The sequence below is a fragment of the Rissa tridactyla genome, chromosome 8, assembly GCF_028500815.1.
Source record: "Rissa tridactyla isolate bRisTri1 chromosome 8, bRisTri1.patW.cur.20221130, whole genome shotgun sequence".
In the NCBI taxonomy this organism is placed as follows: Eukaryota; Metazoa; Chordata; class Aves; order Charadriiformes; family Laridae; genus Rissa; species Rissa tridactyla.
Window position 1 is genome coordinate 54,616,882 of NC_071473.1, and position 22,899 is coordinate 54,639,780.

General features: G+C 42.0%; 1 protein-coding gene across 1 annotated transcript in view; it reads left to right on the forward strand.

Annotated features, from left to right (window-relative positions):
- Window positions 1-22,899, forward strand: part of LRRC7 (leucine rich repeat containing 7) — a 97,570-nt gene that overhangs the window by 55,480 nt on the left and 19,191 nt on the right. Inside the window, exons 12-19 of the mRNA XM_054212541.1 lie at window positions 2,723-2,792; window positions 4,475-4,574; window positions 5,065-5,189; window positions 10,185-10,385; window positions 16,685-16,807; window positions 18,707-18,818; window positions 19,045-19,225; window positions 20,208-21,885. Coding sequence (XP_054068516.1) covers window positions 2,723-2,792; window positions 4,475-4,574; window positions 5,065-5,189; window positions 10,185-10,385; window positions 16,685-16,807; window positions 18,707-18,818; window positions 19,045-19,225; window positions 20,208-21,885 — 2,590 coding nt within the window. The remainder of the gene's footprint in view (window positions 1-2,722; window positions 2,793-4,474; window positions 4,575-5,064; window positions 5,190-10,184; window positions 10,386-16,684; window positions 16,808-18,706; window positions 18,819-19,044; window positions 19,226-20,207; window positions 21,886-22,899) is intronic.

The window sequence follows — 22,899 nt, forward strand, 5'->3', positions numbered from 1 at the left end:
AATTATGTGAAAGATGTAATCTAGGATTAATACTGGAAGGAATTATTCTGAAGTCGTCGTTCCAGAAAGCCGGAACACACTGACGCGTGGCTCCTTTGAGGTTGTGCAGTCGAAGGGTGCAGTGGTTTAATGCTTAGGGATGGCGTTTCTAAATGTGTGCTGGTTTTGCTTTAGTTTGTTGTTATTCACCTGAGGAGCTTCAGAGGAAATTTCTTCTCCTTTTTTCTCATAAGGAAACATTTTCTATGTGAAAATTCAACACTATAAAAGGACATACACATTTCATGCTTTTCCAGACTGTTACTGTGGATAGTTGTTTTCCTGAAAAAGCAGTTGGTGCTTCAGGATTTACCTTAAAAGAAGAATTTTTGTTAATAACTTTTAAACTTTTACATTTTGCCAATGGCGTATATGAGTTTATCTGTAATTTAACCTAAATAATATGAATACAGACAAATTCTACAGCACTAAGAGATTTCTTGAATTTGGCTATCACATTTTCAGCTCTTTTTTACAAATCAGTTTGAGAGATTGCAAATTGAAGTTATTAGTGACTAAAAACTTGCCCAAGAATGAAACCGTTGCTTGTGCAAGCCAGCGTGCAGAGCGGGCGGCTGGCGAGTGTCAGAGGTGGTCTTCCATCCAGAGGAAGGATAAGTCAGTTTGGTACAGCATAGTTTGTCTGTGAATTTTAAGTTCATTTAATTTGGCCATCTTCTTATTTAACTGTCTATGCACCAATTAAAGTTTCGTCTAGTATTGTGAATATATTTTCCCTTACATTTATAAAAACAATTACGTGTGTAATTTTCCAAACTGTCTAGTGAGCAATTTCAGCATTTAAGCATAAAAGAAAAGCTCTCTCTCGAATAGTGCAGCCGTAAACTTCACGTGTCTTTGTACTGATACCTGACTGCAGTCATGTATTAGACCAACGGAAGCAGTGCAGATTAATCACTTTTTTCAATTACTGATGAAGAATTTTCTCTTCAGAGGAGGCCAAACCCTTTACTGAGGATGATGTGATTTGGTTCTTTGAAATCGGCAGAGTTATGCTGATTTACACCAAATAGCATCTGGCCTATAATATGTAGAAAGTAATCAACATACATCCGTGTGTAACTAGTGTTTGAGATCCTTTATAGCTGTAGTATAACCTTATTTCCACTGATGAAACTAGAAAAACATTTATGTATTTACCTTTCATGGTTAAACTAATATATACATCTGGATAAACACTAATTAAGAATCGTTATGTTCACTGTTAAAGCTTAAACTTGTAACTTTAATTTATAAAGAATGTCACATAGTGCACTATTCCACACTGCAGCAGCAGTCTTACAATAAGACAGGAATGAAAACTAAATTTCGGGTAGTTTAGACACTCCTTACTTTCTTCTGGCGTTAGTTCTAGATTTAGACATGCACACACACGTAAAACTGCTCTGGTCTGTACAGGCATTTAATCGGAGATTATCTCATAGCACACTATGTATGTGTATGCGTTCATGTCAATTTATTTCACTTTTATAGATAAGTCATTTTTAGTATAAGGTATTCTTATTAAAATCACTGTCTTTAAAATGCGTAGCTTGCAGGAAGTACACACCGCTTCCTGAAATAACACGATTTTTAATAGTAATGACATTGTGGCAAAAATACATCTAAAGTAACTCCATAACGGATACGCTTTCAAAGCACTGCATAGAGGCGACGGTACAAAAGCTTGTGAGGTGCTTATCTCCCAGAAATACAGAACGATTTTTAATCTGAAGAGGACTGCAGGAGTATTGTTGGTTGGTTACTGGTGGAGGGCAAAGGATTCTCCTGATGCAGGCGGAGCACCTGCTGGTGCAGGGGTGAGTGAACGTGTCCGTAAGAGCCTTCCTTTCCACACTGCGGGACTGCCTGGCTCTCCCAGAAAAGGGCTTTCCCTCTTTTCTTTGTGTTTAATCCCATTTAGCTTTTGTCTTTGTAGACAGCCCTTTGGTCGGTGATTTCTTCCTACGGTCCTCCAGCTCCTTAACCTTCTGTGACACAAAGGGGAGAGCCCCAGTGCGTGGTTAGCACAGGCCTCTCCTGTCGGCACAGGCGGAAAAGTACAAAGAATACGTTCAGAATTAGCTAGTGGGACAAACATGAATGAAGTTTCCATAAGTATCTAGTCATCTTTTCCCCATTCCCACATTCACATCGCTTTTAGGAAATGTGTTTACATGTATAATTAAAGTGCTCATTTTTTTACCGTTCCATTTAATTTTGTCATTTAGGTTCACTGTGAATATTTATATTATTTTAATCTTTTTCCTAAAATTTCTGCAAAAATGAATTTTCAATCATCATAGGGTACTTCTGTTCCAAAAGTTAAATGTCCAATAAAAGGGTTTGTGTTAGCTACATTGAAAGCTGTTAGGTCTTTCCTATAAGCCTCCATGGGACCAAGATTTTTTCCATGTTCCGTGTTATAAACTGTAACTTTGGTTACGTTATAGACAAGGCGAAAATACTGGTATCTCCTTAGTACCTTTAGGGTATGATGTCAGTAGTTTTAGATTCCATATGCCACTCTTAATGTGGAATACCCTTAAAAATGAGAGAAAATAAAGATATGACATTACAGAAATTTCAGTATGATCAAGATAAACATGCGTACATCCAAATCTTAAAAAGAAGCTATTGTGAAAATGAAGGATTCATGTTGTTCCCATATTATCATTTGCAGACTGAAGAATTTACCATTCACTTTTACTAAACTTAAAGAACTGGCAGCTTTGTGGCTTTCTGACAACCAGGTAATGACTTTCAATATTCCTCTTTTCTTTAGTAACGTACTAGGGGTCTTAGCAAGGGCTGTAAATGAAATCTAAATTTAATACATGATTGTAATAGAACTTTGGAAGTGTTTGCTCCCAGCCCAGCTTTATACTTTCATATCAAGGTGTAGATTCTTCTGGCTGTCATTTATTAACTTGGAAAGATCACCTTTGCAGGATTTAATACTTGCATCTAGCTCAGCTGCTATATCCTTACAAAAGTAGGAAGTAAAGGCCAAAAGTGTCAAGAAAATGTTTTTTAAATACAAAATCAAGAGGTAAGACTTTGTTGTCAAACTTGTTATTAGTTTGTCCCATCCTTTACTCCATCTCTGCCTCTGTTTGTGTCTTCCTTTTCCTTTTCCCTGTCCGTGCTTCCATTCCTGCATATTTTAAACTCCAGTAAAGTCAGTGGGAGTTTAAACATGTAAAAGATGCGAAAGAACTCTGTCTTGTTTGGGAGAAAACTCTCATTTAAGTTCCTTTTAAATTTAAGTGTGCCTTTCTTTGTTCCAAGGACTTTGGTTACACTACTAAATATTCTTTAGGATTCTATTTTAAAACAAATTATGTAACGTGAACACTGAGAAATGTAATAGTTCAGCCAGCATCTGAGCACTGAGATAAGTCTCAATCCTTTCCAGGATTGGTGGATAGAATAATTTTGCACTTCCATAATTTAACTCTAAATGGAGAAAAACTCAATTTGCACAATGTTAGAAATGTTCGACATACCTAACAGTTTTTAATAATTCAATGCATTCTCATAATTCCATCTGTCTCACTTTGCAATAATGCCCACGGTCAGATATTATACCTCTTCAACTGAAGTTGAGGAGGATAATTCTTCGGGGGCCGATTATCCTGCTCCTAGAAATGAATCCCTCCTTGTATCCCTATGAAAGAGCCAGAGGGACTGGGGCCGTGCCGCAGGAGATGGTGAGCACTGGTGGCTGTGGCGCCGCTGGGAGCCCAGCGCTGCCTGCCCACGGGGCACAGCCCTGCAGGCGGCTTCCTCCTTTCCCAAGGCGTCGGATAAAATCCCTGCTGACCCCCGGCATACACTTCCTTTGAAATGTACAATATTTTTTCAGCATCTTGATTTTTCTGCAGTATAGTGCAGGTTAATTTCTATTCTATGAACTATGACAGTCACTCCTAGATGCTACATTAGATCAAAGCAACAATAAAAAATAATCAACTGAAGTAAAACACAACAGTAACATCTGAGTATTCCAAGTGGCCCCATGTAAAGTCCTCCAGTATCTTGCAGCAGGTTTACCCTCAGATGAGCTAATAACCACTGTGAATTTACTCACCGTTAGCCCTAGCTTAAAAGAGATCACGGCCAGAAGGTGGGTGTTTTAACTGTGTAGTTGCAGCTCTGTTCTGCCGATCCTTTAGCTTCCTACTGGTACGGCTGGTACTGACGCGTGGTGTTCTTCTGTTCGTCCTGGTAGGAATTACAGGAATTACAGGAGTGAGGATGGGAAAGGAGGCATTTCCACCAGATTAATACTTGGTTTAGCCCATAGTGAAGTTTATTTTCATACAGAATTTCAGTTAATCTTGTATTTTCTGTTTATCAAATGCTAAAATCCCATCTTGGTTAACACACATGCCCTGAGTTAACAGTGCTTTGTTTTGCCTTTCCTGTGCAGTCCAAGGCTCTCATTCCGCTGCAGACGGAGGCTCACCCAGAAACAAAGCAGAGAGTCCTGACTAACTACATGTTTCCCCAGCAACCCCGCAGTGATGAAGGTAAAACGCCGTCAGCAGTTCCTGCAAAGGCAGGCGCCGCGCTTGTGCTGGTGGAGAAAAAGCAGAGGGAGGGAGAGGAAGGGGTCTCAGACGTGGTTCTGGGTCTCCTCTGACGCGTAAAGCCGGTGGTGCACGCGTAGCAGTCTGTATTTTGGCATACACAAAGGGATCCTGTTTGCAAATCCATTATTCTCACGCCATCAGAGCTACATTTTCTTAAACAATTTTTATTTTAAGAAGAATGGCTTTGTATGGACAACTGGAATCTGGGAATGGAGTGTGCGTGGGGCAGGAGTTCTGGGCTCTGCCCTGCTGCCGAGTGGACAGGCCAGAGCCAGCTCAGCCTCCGGAGACACTGGGCTTCCGAGAGAGCTGGGGGCGGAGGGGGTGTGCTCCTGGACATGGGGCATCTTTTTAGATCGTTTCCGATCTTTGGCTGGGTGCACTAATTACTTGTTCTTGTGCACTGCTGTTTGCGATTTAACTGTAGATTTCCAGTCAGACAGTGATAGCTTTAACCCTACTTTATGGGAGGAGCAGAGACAGCAGCGTATGACTGTCGCCTTTGAATTTGAAGAAAAAAAGGAAGAGGAGGAAAATGCAGGGAAAGTTAAGGTAAGTTCTATTTGATTTATCCTGGTATTTACATATTATGGACAGGGTCCAATTTACAGATCTTGACTTGAACTGTTTTGTGTTCTGAATACCCAGAAAGTTCTCACCACCATGTTTCAAGCACAGCAGTTGAGGAAGAACAGCGTATCTGTTCTCCCTGGGGCGCTCATTACCAGTAGCTGCTTTTGCTATTGCTGTCTACGCAGCAAAGCTTTGGTTTCGGAAGTCAGTTCAGGCCCATAACCCCAATGTCACGTTCCTGATGTGACAGGTGTTTTGTCACAAAGTCAAAATTAACGCAAAATGTTGGGAGACTTAAAATTAATGTCCTTTAGAAATATTTAGATCACATAGGGAGTTCCAGATTCCTCTCAAAGTGGAAGTCGACAAGAGCTTTGCAACTCCATGGAGTTAGACAGGAATGTGCAGTGGAGAGGGTATCTCTCATCAATCTGTAACCTACCAAAAATGAAGATCAAAACACTAATATCCTCCTCCATTTATGTGAAATTAATATAATTCCAAAGTTTTCAGTTGAGCCCTTAATCAGTTACATTGTTAGAAGGAAATTGTCAGGATCATCTACGTTTACATGGCAAGAAAAGTTCTATTTCTTGAGTAATATAAAGGAATTACCCAGGATCAGACACTTAAAACACTGCAAATTTTTAACTGCTTTAGGAGACCCAACATATAATGTGTTGCAAGAGAGAAAAATCGTAAGAGGACATTTAAATAATATCTCCATTTAAAAATTATTATTAATAGCTATTTAACACTCCATTTAGAACTTGGACATTTTGGGGTTTTTTCTATTTAATATTTTTCCCAATTAGGAATTTTCATCTAACTCTTGTAACCAGAGATCATGGACTCTGCTGCTTTAGTAAAGCAGAAAATGAAGTCAAAAAGCAATTGTGAGGCAATTTATTGCCTCGCAATAAATAGATTAAACCGAAATTTTACCCCAGATGAATTGCAGGTTTATGAGTTATATATGGAAAACAGAGCATCTGGGAGAGTTTTATATTGTTCCACCATTTCTTATCAGGATTTTAGCTGTGACTAATACGGCTGTCCAAATGTGCGAAACAATTGAAATAGTAACAGAGAAATAGGTAGCAATTTCTAAGACCATAGAAGAATTTCATTGTATTATATTTGCAAGCACTATTTTAAATATTGAAAAGTAATATATGAATTACATCACTTAGCCATTTTATTTTTAATATATTTCGGAACGCTATGACTGACTGAAACAAATGTTTCCTTTGAGTTAACTGTTCTTGTAGAAAAAATAAACCCTTCATCCGCTGAATGCTGTTCCCGTACCTGAGCTCAAATGCCGCCACCTGCTGCACGGAGAACGGGGAGGCAAACTCGGCCCCGACTCAGTGCCACGCTTTCAGCTTTCCCGGGAGCAGCTCCAGGCGGGAGCAGCCGGGCTGGGCCCGTGCTGAGCGGCGCTGCCCGCCGCCGGGGCCGCCGCGGGGCCGGCGGCAGAGGATGCTCCGGCTGCGGCGCTTCTCCCCGGGGCGCTTCGGGCAGCCGCCGCCGGAGCCTGGGGACGGGAGCGGGGGCTGCGCTCCGGGGGGGTGCGCGGCGCAGCGGCAGCCCCGGGGCAGCTGCGGCAGGACGTGAGGAGGGCAGCCCGCAGCCACTCGTGCTGCTGGCCGGAGGAGTGATTTCTACCATGTGGGGGATCCATGTCCCAGGGCTGCACCTCTCCATAACGTTTTGGCTTGGCCATCTGGGGGTCAAGACAGTCTTTATCCTTTATGGCTGCTCCTTAGCTGGGGAAGAGTCCAACACTAAAATATATTTCCTGGAGTTCTCACCTGTTCTCCCTCTCACCCATAGAGAGTGGGTATAAACCAGGGGTGTAGTACATGAGTCTGTTTCTGCATGAGGTTCCACTGTTCCCATATACAATCCAATGTTCCTCTGCTCCATAATGATCCTAACGTCCTCTCATCAGACCAAAACACTAGATTTTGCAGCTGATGCTAGTTATTGCTTATATAGAGAAGAATTATTAAATAAAAAGTTAAGCGGAGAGCTAGGAGCTGATCAGATGTTTCCTCCCATCTGTGTACCTGGAAGAGAGCATCTCTCCTCTCTCGCATCTCACTGTGTGTACACCAGATACCCAAAATACCTGTAGTTTGTAAAAACTGAAAGTAGAGCAATAATACTGTTCAAACCCAGGAAATCTTGCCAGGCTGGGAAAGGAAAAGTTTCCTGCTGAAGGTGTTTGGGGGGGGTTTCCCTATCATGGAAAAGAGCCTTTTTGCCCAAGCCATGAAAGAAGGAGCTCAAATTCAAGCACTATTACTAAGGTAGCAATGCTAATTTGCATCCTTCTGGTATGTCCGTGCTCTTTCCCAGCAATGCCATGGAAGTGTTGTGGAGTTCTTTGGCTGAGCTGTTCACCAGCCGTGTTTAGAAGCCCGTTGCTGGAACCTTGTGAGAGCCCAGGGGGTGTCACTCAGCCAGGTGCTGCGATAGGTCTTAGGGAGGTTTTAACACATACATTTTTAGCAGTTCCACCCGACCTTTATGGGATGGACTTGAAGGTTAACTTCAGTTATCAATAGGCAGTAACCACAAACATTGGTGGCGTTTTATAAAAGCATACACAGTTTTTACTTTTTATCTTTCATAATCAAAACTGAACTCTCAGCCAACTATGTGTTAAAACAGATTTGGTAATTGAAATTGTTCAATAACTTTTTCCATCAAGAATTTTGAACTTCAAAAATTCTCTTTTCAGGGTCATGCTACTTTTGATGTAGCACTAAACGTACAAGAATTGTGTCGACAGGGAGTACAGATTTCCTCTGTAACGATAAGTCCAAATCAGTGATGAAAATACCTGCATTCTAGTGGATGTCACCTACCTCTGCTGCCAGTATTTTTACTGTGTACTATTAACACTCAGTGGTACAAAACTCTTGCTGAAATCCCTCTCTATGACTGGTCTATCTCATGAAAGTCTTTCAGTTAAGTTTTCCTTGACTAGTACTTGTTGAGGATTTGCTCTATGACTTGACTTTTAGCTGTGTTTGTCTGTAGACCTTACACTTAAATCATGGTCTGAATTTTGTGAGAAAACAGCTGCCTAATTAGGCCTCATCTAAATATGATTTCTTTCAACCGTAAATCAACCAGATCTTTAGTAATGCTTTAGACTTAATTTATTTTTTCTGTTGAAATTCTTTATTAACATATGACATCATAGTCATACATTTTAACGTTTTATGTTAAAGTCATGTCAGAATCTATTATCCGTAATGTTTATTCTATCGTTCAGAATTGTATGCTGGTATTTTGTATAGTTTTATTTTCCAAATCGATCATGCTTTTGCTTCTAAAATATTCCCATCAACAAAACATTCATTTGAACCCAAAATTACATTTTTCCTACTCGTTAGGGATTTAAAATCCAACAGCTATAATAGTGAGCTATTAAGAGTACGTTCCCTTTACTTACCTCACCTACACAATGAGGTAAAAGCTTCTTTGTGGTAAATGCTTCCAAATACCTGCCACATAGGAAATGTGGAGTAATTTCAAATTTCACAGCCTCATGATCAGTAGTCGTTATTCTGACAGGCCCAGCTTGCACTGGGAGCTGTAATTTTACTCCAGTGAAGGATTTTATTGCATTTCCTGGATTTGGGCCCAAATCCAGGCCCAAAGAGAGTGGTGGGCTCAGCCACAACGTTCTACATTCCAGCTGCTGTGTTTGGTGGCCATTGGCGCTCTCAGCAGCGGGTGCCGCTCTGCTTTCTGCTTCTCCTGGTCAATCCCAAGGTTGGTGCTTAAGCCACAACCATCTTCCAGAGCTGGGATAGAGGTGGTGAAGATAGGGCAGGTGTGCAGCAGGAAGGGCAGGAGATGAGGAGATGCTCTGTGGAGGAGAGGACCTGTGCTGGGAGAGAAGGATCTGCCGCAGGCCAGGTGCCAGGGACAGTCCAACAAGTTGCCCACTGTCCCTGCACAGCCCAGGCAGCCTCGCCGAGGTCGTGCTCTGGTTGGAAGCACACTTCAGTCCCCTCAGCATCTCTTCTCATGACGTGCTGTGATGTTCAGCAGACAAAATATGTCTGTCACATGGGGGGGAGGTATAAGGAGAGGTCAGCATCATGTTTGGCGTCTCTCCTGTTGGATCTTTCCTGACGTAGTCATTTGTGGCACCATCCCCTCAGCAATTTGCTGACCGTGTCATGTCTTGCCAGATGACAGTGGAGGGCGTCATCCGTGAGCCTGCTCAGCCACTCTTTCCCTTTCACTCAACCCTGACGTTTTGTAGAATTGTCTTCAAATTTCTTTGGACTTGGGCAATACAATGTTTCTCTGCTTCTGAGTGATGAAAATTATGAACTTAAAATACAGAGTTTTCTAGAAAATCTGCAGTTCTGTCCGTTAAGGTGCTGTTCAGTGTGACTTAGGGTGACTTTTCAGAAGTGGTTTGAGTCTGGTTTCCTTTCATTTTCTGCATAAGAAAGGAGTGAGCTACACTCGAGTGCATGTGCGTACATTCTACATCTCAAAGAGCTCCCAGTAGATCAGATTCTGTTCTCAGCTGCCATAGATAATTCAGATTAATTCAGTACACTGAACATAGCTAAATTAATTCTACGTTTACACCAGTATTGTTTTGAAAAAGTGTGATTTAATATGTCAGTACTCTCAAGCAAAGTGTAGAATTAAAATTCAATACTCTCACAGGGTAAAAGATAGGCTTATAGGGAACCATTCCCATCCATTATTTTATGTCACTGAAATTCCATTATAGGTTGACATAGTGTAGCTGAGAGCAAATTTCAGTCCAAAAATCCATGAAGACAGCTATATGTAACACATTACCTCAAATAGATTAATTAAAAATTTGAGGATTTTGCACTTAGCCATAGTACTGTAACCATGGTTTCAGTTTGCATGCTGTTTTCATTTTGTATTTGTGCTTTAATTCTTTTTATGAATGTTCAGGTTGAAATAAATCTAAAACGTTATCCCACTCCATACCCGGAGGATTTAAAGAATATGGTAAAATCAGTTCAAAATCTGGTGGGCAAAACAAGCCATGGAGTGCGGCCTGAGAACTCAACACCAACCGCCAACAGTGAACAAACTGTGAAAGACAAGTATGAGCACAAGTGGCCCATGGCACCAAAGGAGATTTCAGTGGAGGTAATGTAAAAGGATCGTTGTTCCTCTCAAGAGTTCGAGATGGCGTTTTAACATAACTCCATCAAATGATATTCTGCATCTGCTGTGAACTTCATACCTGATAGTTTCTAGTTTCATTCCGTAAAGTTAATTTAGTTATATATTGAGTTGCCGTTTTTCCCAATACTACTGAGTTTATCAGACTGAATTTTTGGTTTGAAATCTACCTAGATCTGAATTTTGGTATTGATATATACAAGCACTCTCCTAAATTTTAATGATATGAGAGACTTGCACATTAGAAGGAGAATGGACCTGATCACGATTTACATCCCAGACTTAAGTAAGTGTATTTCTGCGGCAAATATGTTAAAGACAAATCAGCTTGTTCTGTCTGACCCTACCACGCTGTTACGTTCTGCTGCTTCTGTCCACATTACATGTGGTAGATAGACAATTAACCTTGCCAAAAGTTAATGAAGTCAGCAGGAGCTGCTTCTTTGGCTGCAGGGAACCTCAGATCAGGCACCGCCTGAATCGCGCCTTACAGTGAGTTGCAGAATCTAGCCCATAATACGTTAGCCAGACGTGGATGGGTGCATACAGTAACAACGCCTTCTATTCTAAAATGAAGACACTCTCTGAAAGGTAAATTCCTAAATACTGCAGTCGTGTGCAAAGCTCTTACAAATCTGAAGCTTGATCTCAGAGGGCATCTGCTCATTAACATTCACACTAATGACTTTGTGCAGGCACAATTTGTAAATAAGGGAAATCTCTTGCCCTGACAGTATGTGCCGATGGTTTATAAGTGTGGACGGCTCTACAAGAATACCAGAATTCTTGAAAATCTCTATGAAGTCTTAACGTGCAAAAGAAATAAACTAGGGGAAAAAAAATACCGCATGAGCTTTTCACTCCTTTGTTATTTAAACACGATGATAAATTCATTGTCCTTGAAATATCCCTGTCTCTGGGTTGCCGTGTATGCGCGAATTTTTCGTCCTCAGTTTTCCGTATCCTTAATGCAGATTGGCTGTTCGTACGTACTCAGCAGTCACTGCAGCTGCTCCGTCAGTACTGTGTGTTTTACTTACAGTTCAACATCTTCATTTCTTTAAAAAAAAAAACAACAAAAACCACCAAAAATTTTCTCTTAAGATGGCTTCAGAAGACTTTCTTCAAATCTAGGCACAGTTTTGATTAGTACTTCAAACTAAAATATTTTAAGTGAAATCATTCATGTTTTTATTTAAATCTGAAATCTTAAGTTCCACCGTTAGTCCTTTTTACTCATTAAATTCTTTCTTACTGTCTAAATCTGGCCTTTGTACCAACTTCTGTCTTGTGGCATGAGTACTGCCGTGTTCTGCTGGTGGTGCCGAATACGTACAATTTATTTTGTATCCTCTAGCTTCTGAACTTGAATATTCCTAGTAGCTTTCTGTGGGTTTTAGTTATCCCTACTGTGCCCACCCGTGTTACCTGTCTGGAATTGGAATCGCTGTTGTTTTGGTCTTGTGGCTGGGTCTGGTGACACAGGCTTCAGCAGTAGGTGGCTGCACTGGTTTAGTTGCTGTCAAACTAAACGTTAAGTTGTTGAACTGGAACGTTGACATCCCAGTTAACTGAGCCCAGCAGAGCCCTGTGAGTACGCAGAGCCCTGTGAGGCCTCTGTTAGGGAGCTGTAGGGAAAGAGTAAATGGCAGCAACACCACAAAACACTACAGTTGCTCTGAAATGCTTGTCTGACCACGGACTGTGTTCTAACGTAGAAAAAGATGAAGACAAATTTCATTCTTATGTTTCATTCTTTGATAAAAATGCATTCCCTTTTGCAACAGAGCAATAATCATATCTAGTTTTTCTGTGAATGTACAGGAGCTGTTAATTGCACGAGTATCACAAAAAGCATTCTATAAAAATAGTTGAATTGCTGAAGACCCTGCAGTAATTCCTGAAGTGCAATTAAGTAATGTGATTGCAATTTCCTAGTTAATTTTCTACCACAAGCAACTGATGTGAATGAATATTTCTATCATATCAGTGAAGATGTATTTTTCATCTTCTATTATTATACCAAAGATGGTGGCACTTTTTCAGATTTTAATTTCCCTCGTACTCAGTCAAGACTAGAGACACAACTATCTCATCAACTAACGAAAAGAAAAGAAAGTCTTCTTGTTGTTCATACAAGTAATGACCCTGGGAAGACTTTATGGTGGTAAAGCAGGAGGATGTAGACAGTTTCCCCTCCCTGGCTTCCTGCGTGAAGCTAAAGAAGAGGTATGAGAGACTGCAGGAAAAGTGTGAATCATTTGGTGAATAATATTAGCATGGTTTCAGTTGTAACACGTTAAATAAAACATAATTAAGCTCCATTTGCTTTTCAGATAATTAGGAGACATGATCTCAAGCCTCAAGTTAAAATACAGGTTGAAAATGCAGGTGTGTTCTGATATAGATTTAGGCTGAAGACAGTTTCTAATAACAAGGCAATTTAATTTCAGGTGCAATGCTCACTCTCCCGTCCTCAGAGGCCAGATAAGCTGGTTTCTTTCCTGGTGTCTTTTGGGTTTTCTCACAATTAATTTACACATGTATCTTCACAAAACTGTTTCTAAATAATTAAAGGGAGCATCTGAAATGAGTAACAAACTAAATTTCAAATTCCCTGTATCATCCTCCACCTGCAGTTATAATAAGCAAACAATTTCTTAATTAATCATCACTTAAAATAAACCTCTTCATTGTCCTAAGTCATTTTAAAAGAAGTCTGGGATAACTGAGTGCATTGTGTAGCCCTTCCATGAGGAACAATGAGAAATAGCACAAATCAGCAATTAAGAACTTTAGAGTTAATATTTTCGATATGCATGAATTGACATATAAATTGGAAATACTGGATATAATTCTCAGCTTTGGGTTTAAAAAAAAGTCTTTTCTAGTCCAGCCTACAGCGTTCCATCCTTTGTGTTAATTCCTAGCAGGTTTATTATTAATACTGCATAAAAAGGAGAGAGAGTTATTCCTTGAGTGATCTGATGCAGATGCTAGTGCTTGCAGCTAGAAAAACACCACCCCAGCTCTGTTGCATCTTCTGAGACCTTCATCTCATCTCAGGCAAAATAAGACCTCTTTCCTTCTAACTTTTTACTTCCTTACTGTGTGGGTTTGGGTTGTGGGGTTTTTTTGGGTGGGTAGAGAAGAGTGTTCTTTTTGTTTTGTTTTCAGTGAAAGCTCCAAAGACTGTCTTAAAAGACCACCTTGCCTTTCCAGGAAGACTTACACACTTTTATTTCCCCCAGGATGCCTGGCTTCAATTGATTCCGTTGATGTGTGTATCATGGGAGCTGTTTTCCACTAATGGGATGCACAATGACGGTCTCTCCTGATTGGGAGGGGAATACGTCCTAAAGATTTTTGGTTTCTGTCTGCTTTAAGACCATACCTTGATAAGCTCTTTGCAACAGAATTACCTATATTTTATCAGGAGTCAGAAATATCTTCATTATAGAGTTTTTGGATTCTCCATGGCACAAAAGATCTTTACTGAGGTTATGACCTTGGTGCCTGTTGGTCAAAGGAGAAAGGAGGTAATTTTTTACCCATCTGGAGGCCTGACTCACAAGAGACCTTTCTTCGGATAGGATGTCAAATGTCTTAAAGTTCAATTTGAGTTGCTTTGACTTCTGCCTGACCTTATCTAAGTGTCTGGACTGGAGGGGCGTTATTCAGGGCTGCCTCCAAGATAAAGCCTACCTTCCATAAAATCAGTCCAAGACATCCCTGGACCCCCTGAGGCTACTGCTCTGTCTGTGCCCACCTGCGTGAGGCCTCAGGAGGTGCAGTATTACACGTCTGGACGTGACACTCTACAAACTCACATACGCAGGGCACAGAGGCCTGTTTTACGTTTGATGGACCATGAAGTGGTGTTTTTGCAAAAGACCTGAGACTCTGTCTATTGGCAGCAGCCTAGGGAAGATGTATGCAATTGGGCGCATTTCCGTCTAGATAGAGAGCAACAGAAGCTTGTTCCCTCCAGAGACGGGAGAGCACAGAGAGTGCAACTTGCCTGTCAGGGTGGTGTAACTCAGGGCAGGACTGAGACTTCCGTCCTCACGCTGAAGACCTCGTACAGAGCTGGACAAGAGCCTGTCCATGGTTTATAACTGAGAATGATGTTAGAAGGTCTCCCATTCTCTGCAGTATGTGACTGATGACTGGTCAGATAAGCATCTGCAGTTTATCTTTCCAGAACCCTGACTGTGTCAGCTAACAGGCTTAGCCATCTGAGATTAAACTGTGCTTAAACTACTGGAAATGGAAGTTTTCATTCTGAAGTACATCTTTGTAGTCTGAGGATCTCTAACTGTGATATCTTTGGTGATAGGTAGGTCTGGGCAGTCCTCGGATGCACCCCTTTGGCTGTATTCTGGTCACCTGAATAGGCAAGGTTCATGTGTGCATTCCTCTAACCGCTGGCCAGCCCGCAGCACTGCAAGGCAGAGACACACATGGCAGAAACAGTCATTATGCCCTACCTGCACGTGACAATTTTTTTCCAGTATCTACTGTGTCTTTCCATGTGGAGTCCCAAGAACTACCTCTGCCCCAGTCTGTTCCTCATGTTCTTATGTCACTGGATCAGCAAGTTCACGTCTCCTTTTAAAGCTCTCTGGTGTGGCTGAGATTGCCTGCTGCAGCTGAAAAGCTTATTGCATCAGGGCTGCAACGTTGTGCTGGCTGCTGGATCCCCTCTGCAGGCAGGTGGGAATTGTGTCAGAGTTCCTTTGTTCTTCCACTTTCAGATTCTGTATCCACATTCAGAAGTTTTCCTTCCACTGGCCCAGCTATATCTTGTATCAACATCCTGTTTGGGACAACCTTCAGCACTAATGGCTACTGAAACTGGCCATTCTGGAAGCTGCCGCTGCAGCCATGAGAGTGGGAGAGATTTGGGAGCAGGTGGAAGATCCTCCACTCCGCTTTCTTCTGGGATAATCCCATGTTTTGGGGTGACTCTCAGTGCATTCCTGGATTGGTGACTGAATTTTATTTAGATCAGTCTGATAATTGCTAGCTTAGACAGCAAAATATCCAGAACTGTGGCTCCCTTTCACATGCTGAGCTTCAGGTAGAAATCACGTTGTGATTTTGGCAGGAGAAGACTATTCAGTGGGACCTTGAAACTATTGACATACAGGGCTGAGTGGTGGAAGAGCTGCCATTTTCCGTGCAGAGACTGTAAACGTGGGCTTTGTTACAAAACCGCACCACTAACTGATCCTTGGGAAAGGTGCCTATGCCTCGGTTTTGCCTGCATCTAGGGCTAATCTACGAGCTATCTGTTTGCATTTGTTCCTATGCTTTCAGTGTTCTCCTTTATTCTTTCATTAAAGTCTTAGTAAAATCTGGACCGAGTAACATTTGCCTTAATCCATTTATTTCTTTGCTTCTCCATTTCTTTATAGCCAGCTTGTCATTCTTCAGATTGATCTGCCTTCTCCAGTTTAGCCGTGCTGCCACCCCTCTGCGTCTATTTATTTGTTCCTCTGCAATAGATCCGTCATTAGTGGTCCCGATTCCTCTGCTTGTGCCTGCGGCGTCTGCCCGGAGCCCCGCTCTGCTCTGGTCCCAGGCTTTATTTCCTTTGCAAGCAGGCTCTAAGAGTTATTTTAAAAATTCCATCTCTCCAGATTATAATCTAATGTTCTTGTGTTGTTGGTGTGACTAATTGGGGATATTTCTCTTTCCTATTTATTTTAATGGTTTTTACATGTATTTTCTCCTGGGAAACAACTCACCTTATTTTTCTGTCCTCTACCTCTATCTTTCTCTGGTTAGTCCTGAAGAATAAATTCTGACACAACACAATTGCATTTCTCTCTTCCCTTCCCTTTGTTTTTGCAATTCATCCTATTAATAATACTTTTTTTTTTCTATTAGTGACCTTTTTGTTCTTGGGCTTGTAAGAAAAAAGGTCCTCTTAAACAGAGTAGAATTAAATGGAATATGATTTTGGGTTTTTTACAACATATTTCACTTTCATGGCATATTCACAAATGCCAGACTAGTTCTTTAAAAAGAGTATTGGTTTTTGTTGGAATAGCTGGACTAGGGGCTAAAAAGACAAAAAAAAAGGAATAAAACAAAGAAAACTTCATAAAATCATGAATATCCTGCACCTGAAATAAAAATCTGTGTTCATCATTATGTCAAAAATGGAATTGCTGGTTCTTCCTATCTGACAACAAGTAGTTTTATTTTAAGCTTATAACTTTTGGAAGTTTCATGGCACAATCTTGGGATTCTAGGTTCAAGATAGAGAAAATAAAGAATTCCAAAAGGGTCACCTGTCTGATACAGACAACACTCATAAACCGACTCTGGAAATCCCAGACAGGAGGGAGAAGGAAGAGCATACAACAAGCTCAGAGGTACAAGAAGAAACTTCACATGCACCGTGCTTGGAAGGTGGAGAATTTCACACTCTGCGAATGCTGTGCACTTTTTTTATCTCTCAAAAAATCGTTTTGCCGAAGTTTGTTACACTGCACTGGAAAATGATTGTGCTGCACTGAAAAAATGCTGTTGCACTGTTAGCTTTGAGTTGTGTGTACATCACTACTGTTGTGTAAGAAATACCACACACAACAAGGGGTCTCTGCATGTGGAAGTAGTTTAAAATCTTGAATTTATTACACCATGTGAGAATCAGATGTAGCTATATTTGCTTAAATGTTAGCACTGTGAGGGGGTTCAGTAAATGGGCTGTGAAAGATGCCTGTTCTTTGCTGTGTTGGTATGGTACTACCTCCTGTAGAACACCAAATGCAGAAGGATTGAAATATCTGTTGTGTAAATATAATTATATTCTTCAAGAATAAATCACATGGCAAATGCTTCTACAAATCTCTGTTTCCACTGTTACCAGAAAAAGTAGTTAATGGAGAGTAGACCTCTAAAAGTTTTCTCCTTATGAGTAAAAGCAAGTAAATTTTAAAAATATTGCAGCATTTCACATTTTAATAACATGGTTTTGGTTTTGGTACTCCATTTTAAATTGTTTCATGAAGTATTACATCTCTTTCCTTTCTTGACTTCTGCAAAATCACTGGAGTACCTTTAACAACAAAACGTCAGGGTACAGAGATCCTCCTAGTCTCTCCATTAGTGTAAATTCCCTCCTATGTATATTTCTCCTAACCATTTCCTTCCTCATTTAAACTACTAATTATTGATTTTTCTCCTCCAGTCTCTCCAAAACTTCCTCTTTTTTACTGGATCTTCTCCAACTTCCATCCTCTTTACGAAACCCCAGCTCCTCCTCTCACTTGGAGATGGTGCATGTTTCTCGTTCCCCTCCCCACAAGGATCTTGATGGCCTTTGGACGGACTTCCCAGTGCTACTGTGCCCGTCTCCACCAGTTCCCTCTCCATTGCGTCTCCCTGACCCCATGCATCAACGCCCATATTGCTCCTTCTTCCAGCTCCCTTAAGTCCCCCCCTGAGGGCAGGGTCACCAGTGTGATTCCTGCAGGAAGCGTCATCCCTTGCCCTGTCTCCCCAAGACACCTTCAGGTCAGCATCTTTCTCATTTCTGAACTTCCTTCCAGGGATAAGAAATGCCACGGATTCCCTGTTTGTGTCTTCATTCCCTTCCAGCTATCCTGTGAGCCTAATTTAAATGTCCTAATTTAAAATATCTCTTTCTGAGACTACATCTCACTTTCTTTCCCCTTTTTAACTCATGTTATTTTCGGTATATATCCTGTTGCCGGCGAGAACAGCAAAACAGTTGTGCAGGGCAGCCTTTGAAGGTCAAGATTTGCTGAACTCTCAATGAGAAGTTTGTGAAATCCAAATCATTTTAATTTAGCAAAAAACTCTTTAGAGACAAAGTCATTTTAATTAAATATAGCTATAAGGACAGTTGAATCTATGGAAGGGCTTGTGCCACAAATAAATGAATGAGGAATGCTTATTCCTGAAATAAGAATTGTTTATTCTAAATTTTTTATTTATTTCTACTGGCAGCTTGCATTTTTGTGGCCTTTACTTCATCAGAAATGTTTACATGGCCTTGATGTATCTTGCAAGTTCCATCTGTTTTGTCCACGTTCTCAGAATGAACACATCACCATAACTTTTACAAGTACTTATGTAGGACTAATTAGAATTTTCAGCTGACAAATCAGCATGATTAGATGCTACCCATATGGTGGAGTTCTGGTGTGTTGTCACATTCATGAAGAGAAGGCTGTGGGATGTTTGTTCGTTGCGGTTTGAAGTGGATTCTGTTTCCTCTGTTTACTCTGCATTATTATTTTCCTCAGGATGCCTTTGGACATCCTGCCAGTGAGATGAGGATAGGGGAGCTTCGTCCCTCCATGCCAGAGACTCCGTTGTACCCACCCAAACTTGTTCTTCTGGGTAAAGAGAAGAAAGGTACTAAGCTGACTGACAACCTTTTAGGTGAAAGCATATGTCATGTACACAGACGCACGCACATTACTTAAGATGTTCTACACTTCACTGATTTTAAAAACGTATTAAATTCCTGTTTGTGCACACGTGTGTGTATATATCCATAGTCTCACATTTAAATATGTATTTTTCTGGAGTTCAGTGTTGAAGTCACACCTCCTGAAAACGTTTCTGTGTTTTGTTGCAGAATCGACAGATGAGTCTGAAGCGGATAAGATCCATTGTCTGAATAACAGCGTTTCCTCAGGCACTTACTCAGACTATTCCCCTTCCCAGGCTTCCTCAGGGTCCTCCAACGCGCATGTAAAAATGGGGTCCTTGCAGCCAACGGCTAAAGAAGCAGTGAATAACTCTTTGTGGGGGAACAGGTGTGATCATCTTTCTTAACACTGCTTCTGGTTGCCTTTTGTCTTATGTTGTCATATGCATTCAAAGCGATCGTATGCTATCTGTTAAGGCATTCAATTTAAAAAATACAACGTTTTTACCCCAGTTTTGTGGAGGTGTACGCAGCTATTCAAAGCCCAGGCTGCGCAGAGTTGGCCACCCGTTCATACTCTGTGAGCGTCAGTAATTCTACAGCTGGTTTTTCAACTATGTGCTGTAACCACACATTAGAAGCGCCTAGTAATTGAGCTGCAATTATTGTGCTCTGTGTGGTCCTGAGCTGCAGCTGGCTGTAGTTTAGCATAGATAGCAGAGCGTATGTCTCGTATTATTGCTGTCCTGAGCCTCACTCTGCCCTGGACCTCCAAGAACAACACAGTTCTTTAAAAGTTGTAATTTGCCGTGGCCACCAGCAACCTGAAAACACTCTCGTACCATACCAGGAACACCCCGCCCTGTCTTCTCCTGCCATAACTCACCTGATGGAGTTCCATCCACAGGCTCTTCCCCATTAAAGAGAGGCCGGAGCCCGCTCACTGGAAATGCATAAAATCTCGGTGATGACAACATGCACAAACTGAATCTGGTATTTTTGTTTAAGAAAAAAATAATGTAAGTGTAAAAAAAAATAAATCTTCCCATGTACACATAGAAGACTATTTTAAAAGAAGGAAAATTTATTCAGCTGGATTTATATGAACACGGCATTGAGCCACCCAAGAATTTTGACTGAAGACTTAGTTTCTCTGTACGTACTTAGAGAATCTGAACTCCAGTGCAAAAAACTGCTGCAGCCATCCATGCCAAACAGTGGCACAAGGCGCACATCTCATAGTACAATCCCAAAGCCAGAGCATAGATGGGAGAATATTAAATTGCTTTATAATTGCGTCTTTCTCATGACTGCTTACGTGCTCTAATAGAGGGCATTTTATCTTGTTTCATTTTGTTTTGTTTCTTCAGGCTGGCACAGTCATTTCCACAGCCCCTTGAAACAAAGCCATTGCTGAGCCAGCGGGAGTCGGCTCCGGTGGGGAACCTGCCGCAGCGCACGGACCGGCGCCCGCTGAGCGACACCTTTGCCGACAGCTGGAACGACAGCTCGCACTACGATAACACGGGGTTCGTTGCGGAGGAGAGCACGGTGGAGAACCCTAGTGCTAACCCCCTCCTGAGCACGAAATCTAGAAGCACATCTGCGCACGGGCGCAGGCCGTTGATTAGGCAAGACAGGATAGTTGGGATTCCCCTGGAGCTGGAGCAGCCAACGCTCAGAAACACACATGAATCTGAAGTGCCTCCTCCCAATCCTTGGCAAAATTGGACCAGAACCCCTAGTCCTTTTGAAGACAGGACAGCTTTTCCTTCCAAACTGGAAAGCACCCCCACCACCAGCCCTTTGCCCGAGCGGAAAGATCATGTCAAAGAGTCTCCTGAAATGACTGGCACTTTCACTCCGGGAATAGCATGGGAATATCACGATTCAAATGCTAACAGAAGCCTCACAAACGTCTTTTCCCATATCCACTGTCGCCCAGATCCTTCCAAAAGCGTTATTTCGATCAGCAAGAGTACGGAACGCCTTTCTCCGATGATGAGGGATTTAAAAACTAACAAATTTAAGAAGTCGCAAAGTATCGATGAGATAGACATTGGTACATACAAAGTGTATAATATACCCTTAGAAAACTATGCATCTGGTAACGATACTGTAGGAACCCACGAGAGGGTGGACAAGCTGCTGGGCCCAGAGCACGGCATGCTGAGCATGTCCCGCAGCCAGTCGGTCCCCATGCTGGACGACGAGCTGCTGACCTACGGCAGCGTCAAGGTGCAGCCACAGCAGAAGTCATCCGTCACGAAGAAAGTCTACCAGTTCGACCAAAGCTTCAACCCGCAGGGAGCAGTGGAGGTCACCGCGGAGAAGAGGCTGCCGCCGCCTTTCCAGCTCAACCCCGAGTACATTCCCCAGCAGAGTAAGAACCTGCCCCAGGAGCTGGTCAGCCCGAGGGCCTACCGCGGCTACCCGCCCGTGGAGCACATGTTCTCCTTCTCCCAGCCGTCGGTGAACGAGGAGGCGGTCAGTGCCCCCTTTGTGAGCCAGGGCTCTCGGCCGGGGTTCTTGAGGAGAGCGGATTCGTTGGCCAGCTCCACCGAGATGTCCATGTTCAGGAGAGTCAGTGAGCCCCACGAGCTGCCCCCCGGCGATAGGTATGGCAGGCCTCCGTACCGAGGAGCTGTGGAGCGCCAAAGCAGCATCTCGGTCTCTGAGTCTCAGTTCCTCAAGAGGAACGGCAGGTATGAAGACGAGCATCCTTCCTACCAAGAAGTGAAAGCTCAGACTGGAAGCTTTCCAGTTAAAAACCTTACACAAAGGAGGCCGTTGTCTGCAAGAAGCTACAGTACAGAGAGTTACGGCACATCCCAAACCAGGCCGGTTTCAGCGAGGCCTACAATGGCAGCTCTGCTGGAAAAGATACCGTCAGACTATAACTTGGGTAACTATGGCGACAAGCCTTCCGATAACAGTGATATAAAGACAAGGCCTACCCCTGTGAAGGGAAATGAGAGCTGTGCTAAAATGCCCGCTGACTGGAGACAACAGCTACTTAGACATATAGAAGCTAGAAGGTTAGACAGGGTATGTTTGGCATTTCTCTGCAATTAATGCCTTTAGTTGTGTGTTTCGGTATTTCAAACTATTTGCACGTACAGTGGTAACCACGAGAATTCCCAGTAACAAAATTCCTGCATTGGTGTCAGAGGAACCGGCCCGCAAAGGGGCCTGGGGGTGCTCAGAAGCAGCTGGAGTGAGGGGCTCCCGGGTTAAATGAGGGATAAAGAGTCTCTGCCCGAGTAACAGTGCACGTTACTGATGTAGGAACCGCTGCAGCACTGTCTGAAATAATAAAAACCATAAAAATCTCTCCTTATCAACTGATGTGAAGGTGCTGCTGAAGTCCACCGCTTCAGTAATGATCTGAGAGCATTAAAAGATGCTGGATACATCTTTGCCGTAAAAGGCAATAAAGAAAAACATCACAGATAAAAAGTAAAATAATGTATTATAGCTTTCATATCACTGTTAGTGGAGGGGATTTAAAGGTACCTCTTAACTCTGAAATATACACTGCCACTGTTTTTAACGAGGAATATGATGATTACTCCTTTTAGCTGTAGGAAGTTATGCTTATTTGCCTTCTATACAAAACAGCACAAGTGCTTTAGTGCATGAGTTCAGTAATGATCTTGACTATTTAATGATCTGCTTCATGAATCGGATTTACTTCGTAGTCTGAAGTGGTTGTGAAAAATTACTGTTGTCAAGTGCGTAAGTTAGGTATATGGACACATTTTGAAACTATTTTATGCTAGATGCTCATGAGTTTGGTGTTAATATATTCACTACCTTCCAGTTGCTCAGATGTGATGCATATTAAACTATCATTAAGTATCAAATGGGTAAACTTTAAAAACTGGCTCGAAGGCTGAAGCTTTTCCCTTACTTCAGCTATTTGCCTCGTGTTGTGTAAATCTGATGGGAAAATACGTAATTCCTAGGCAAAATAGTGCACCCCAAGCAGAGACATTTCTGGTGGAAATAAACACTTCCCAGGTGTTGCTTGTTTAAGAAATATCTTTACACTTAGTTTGC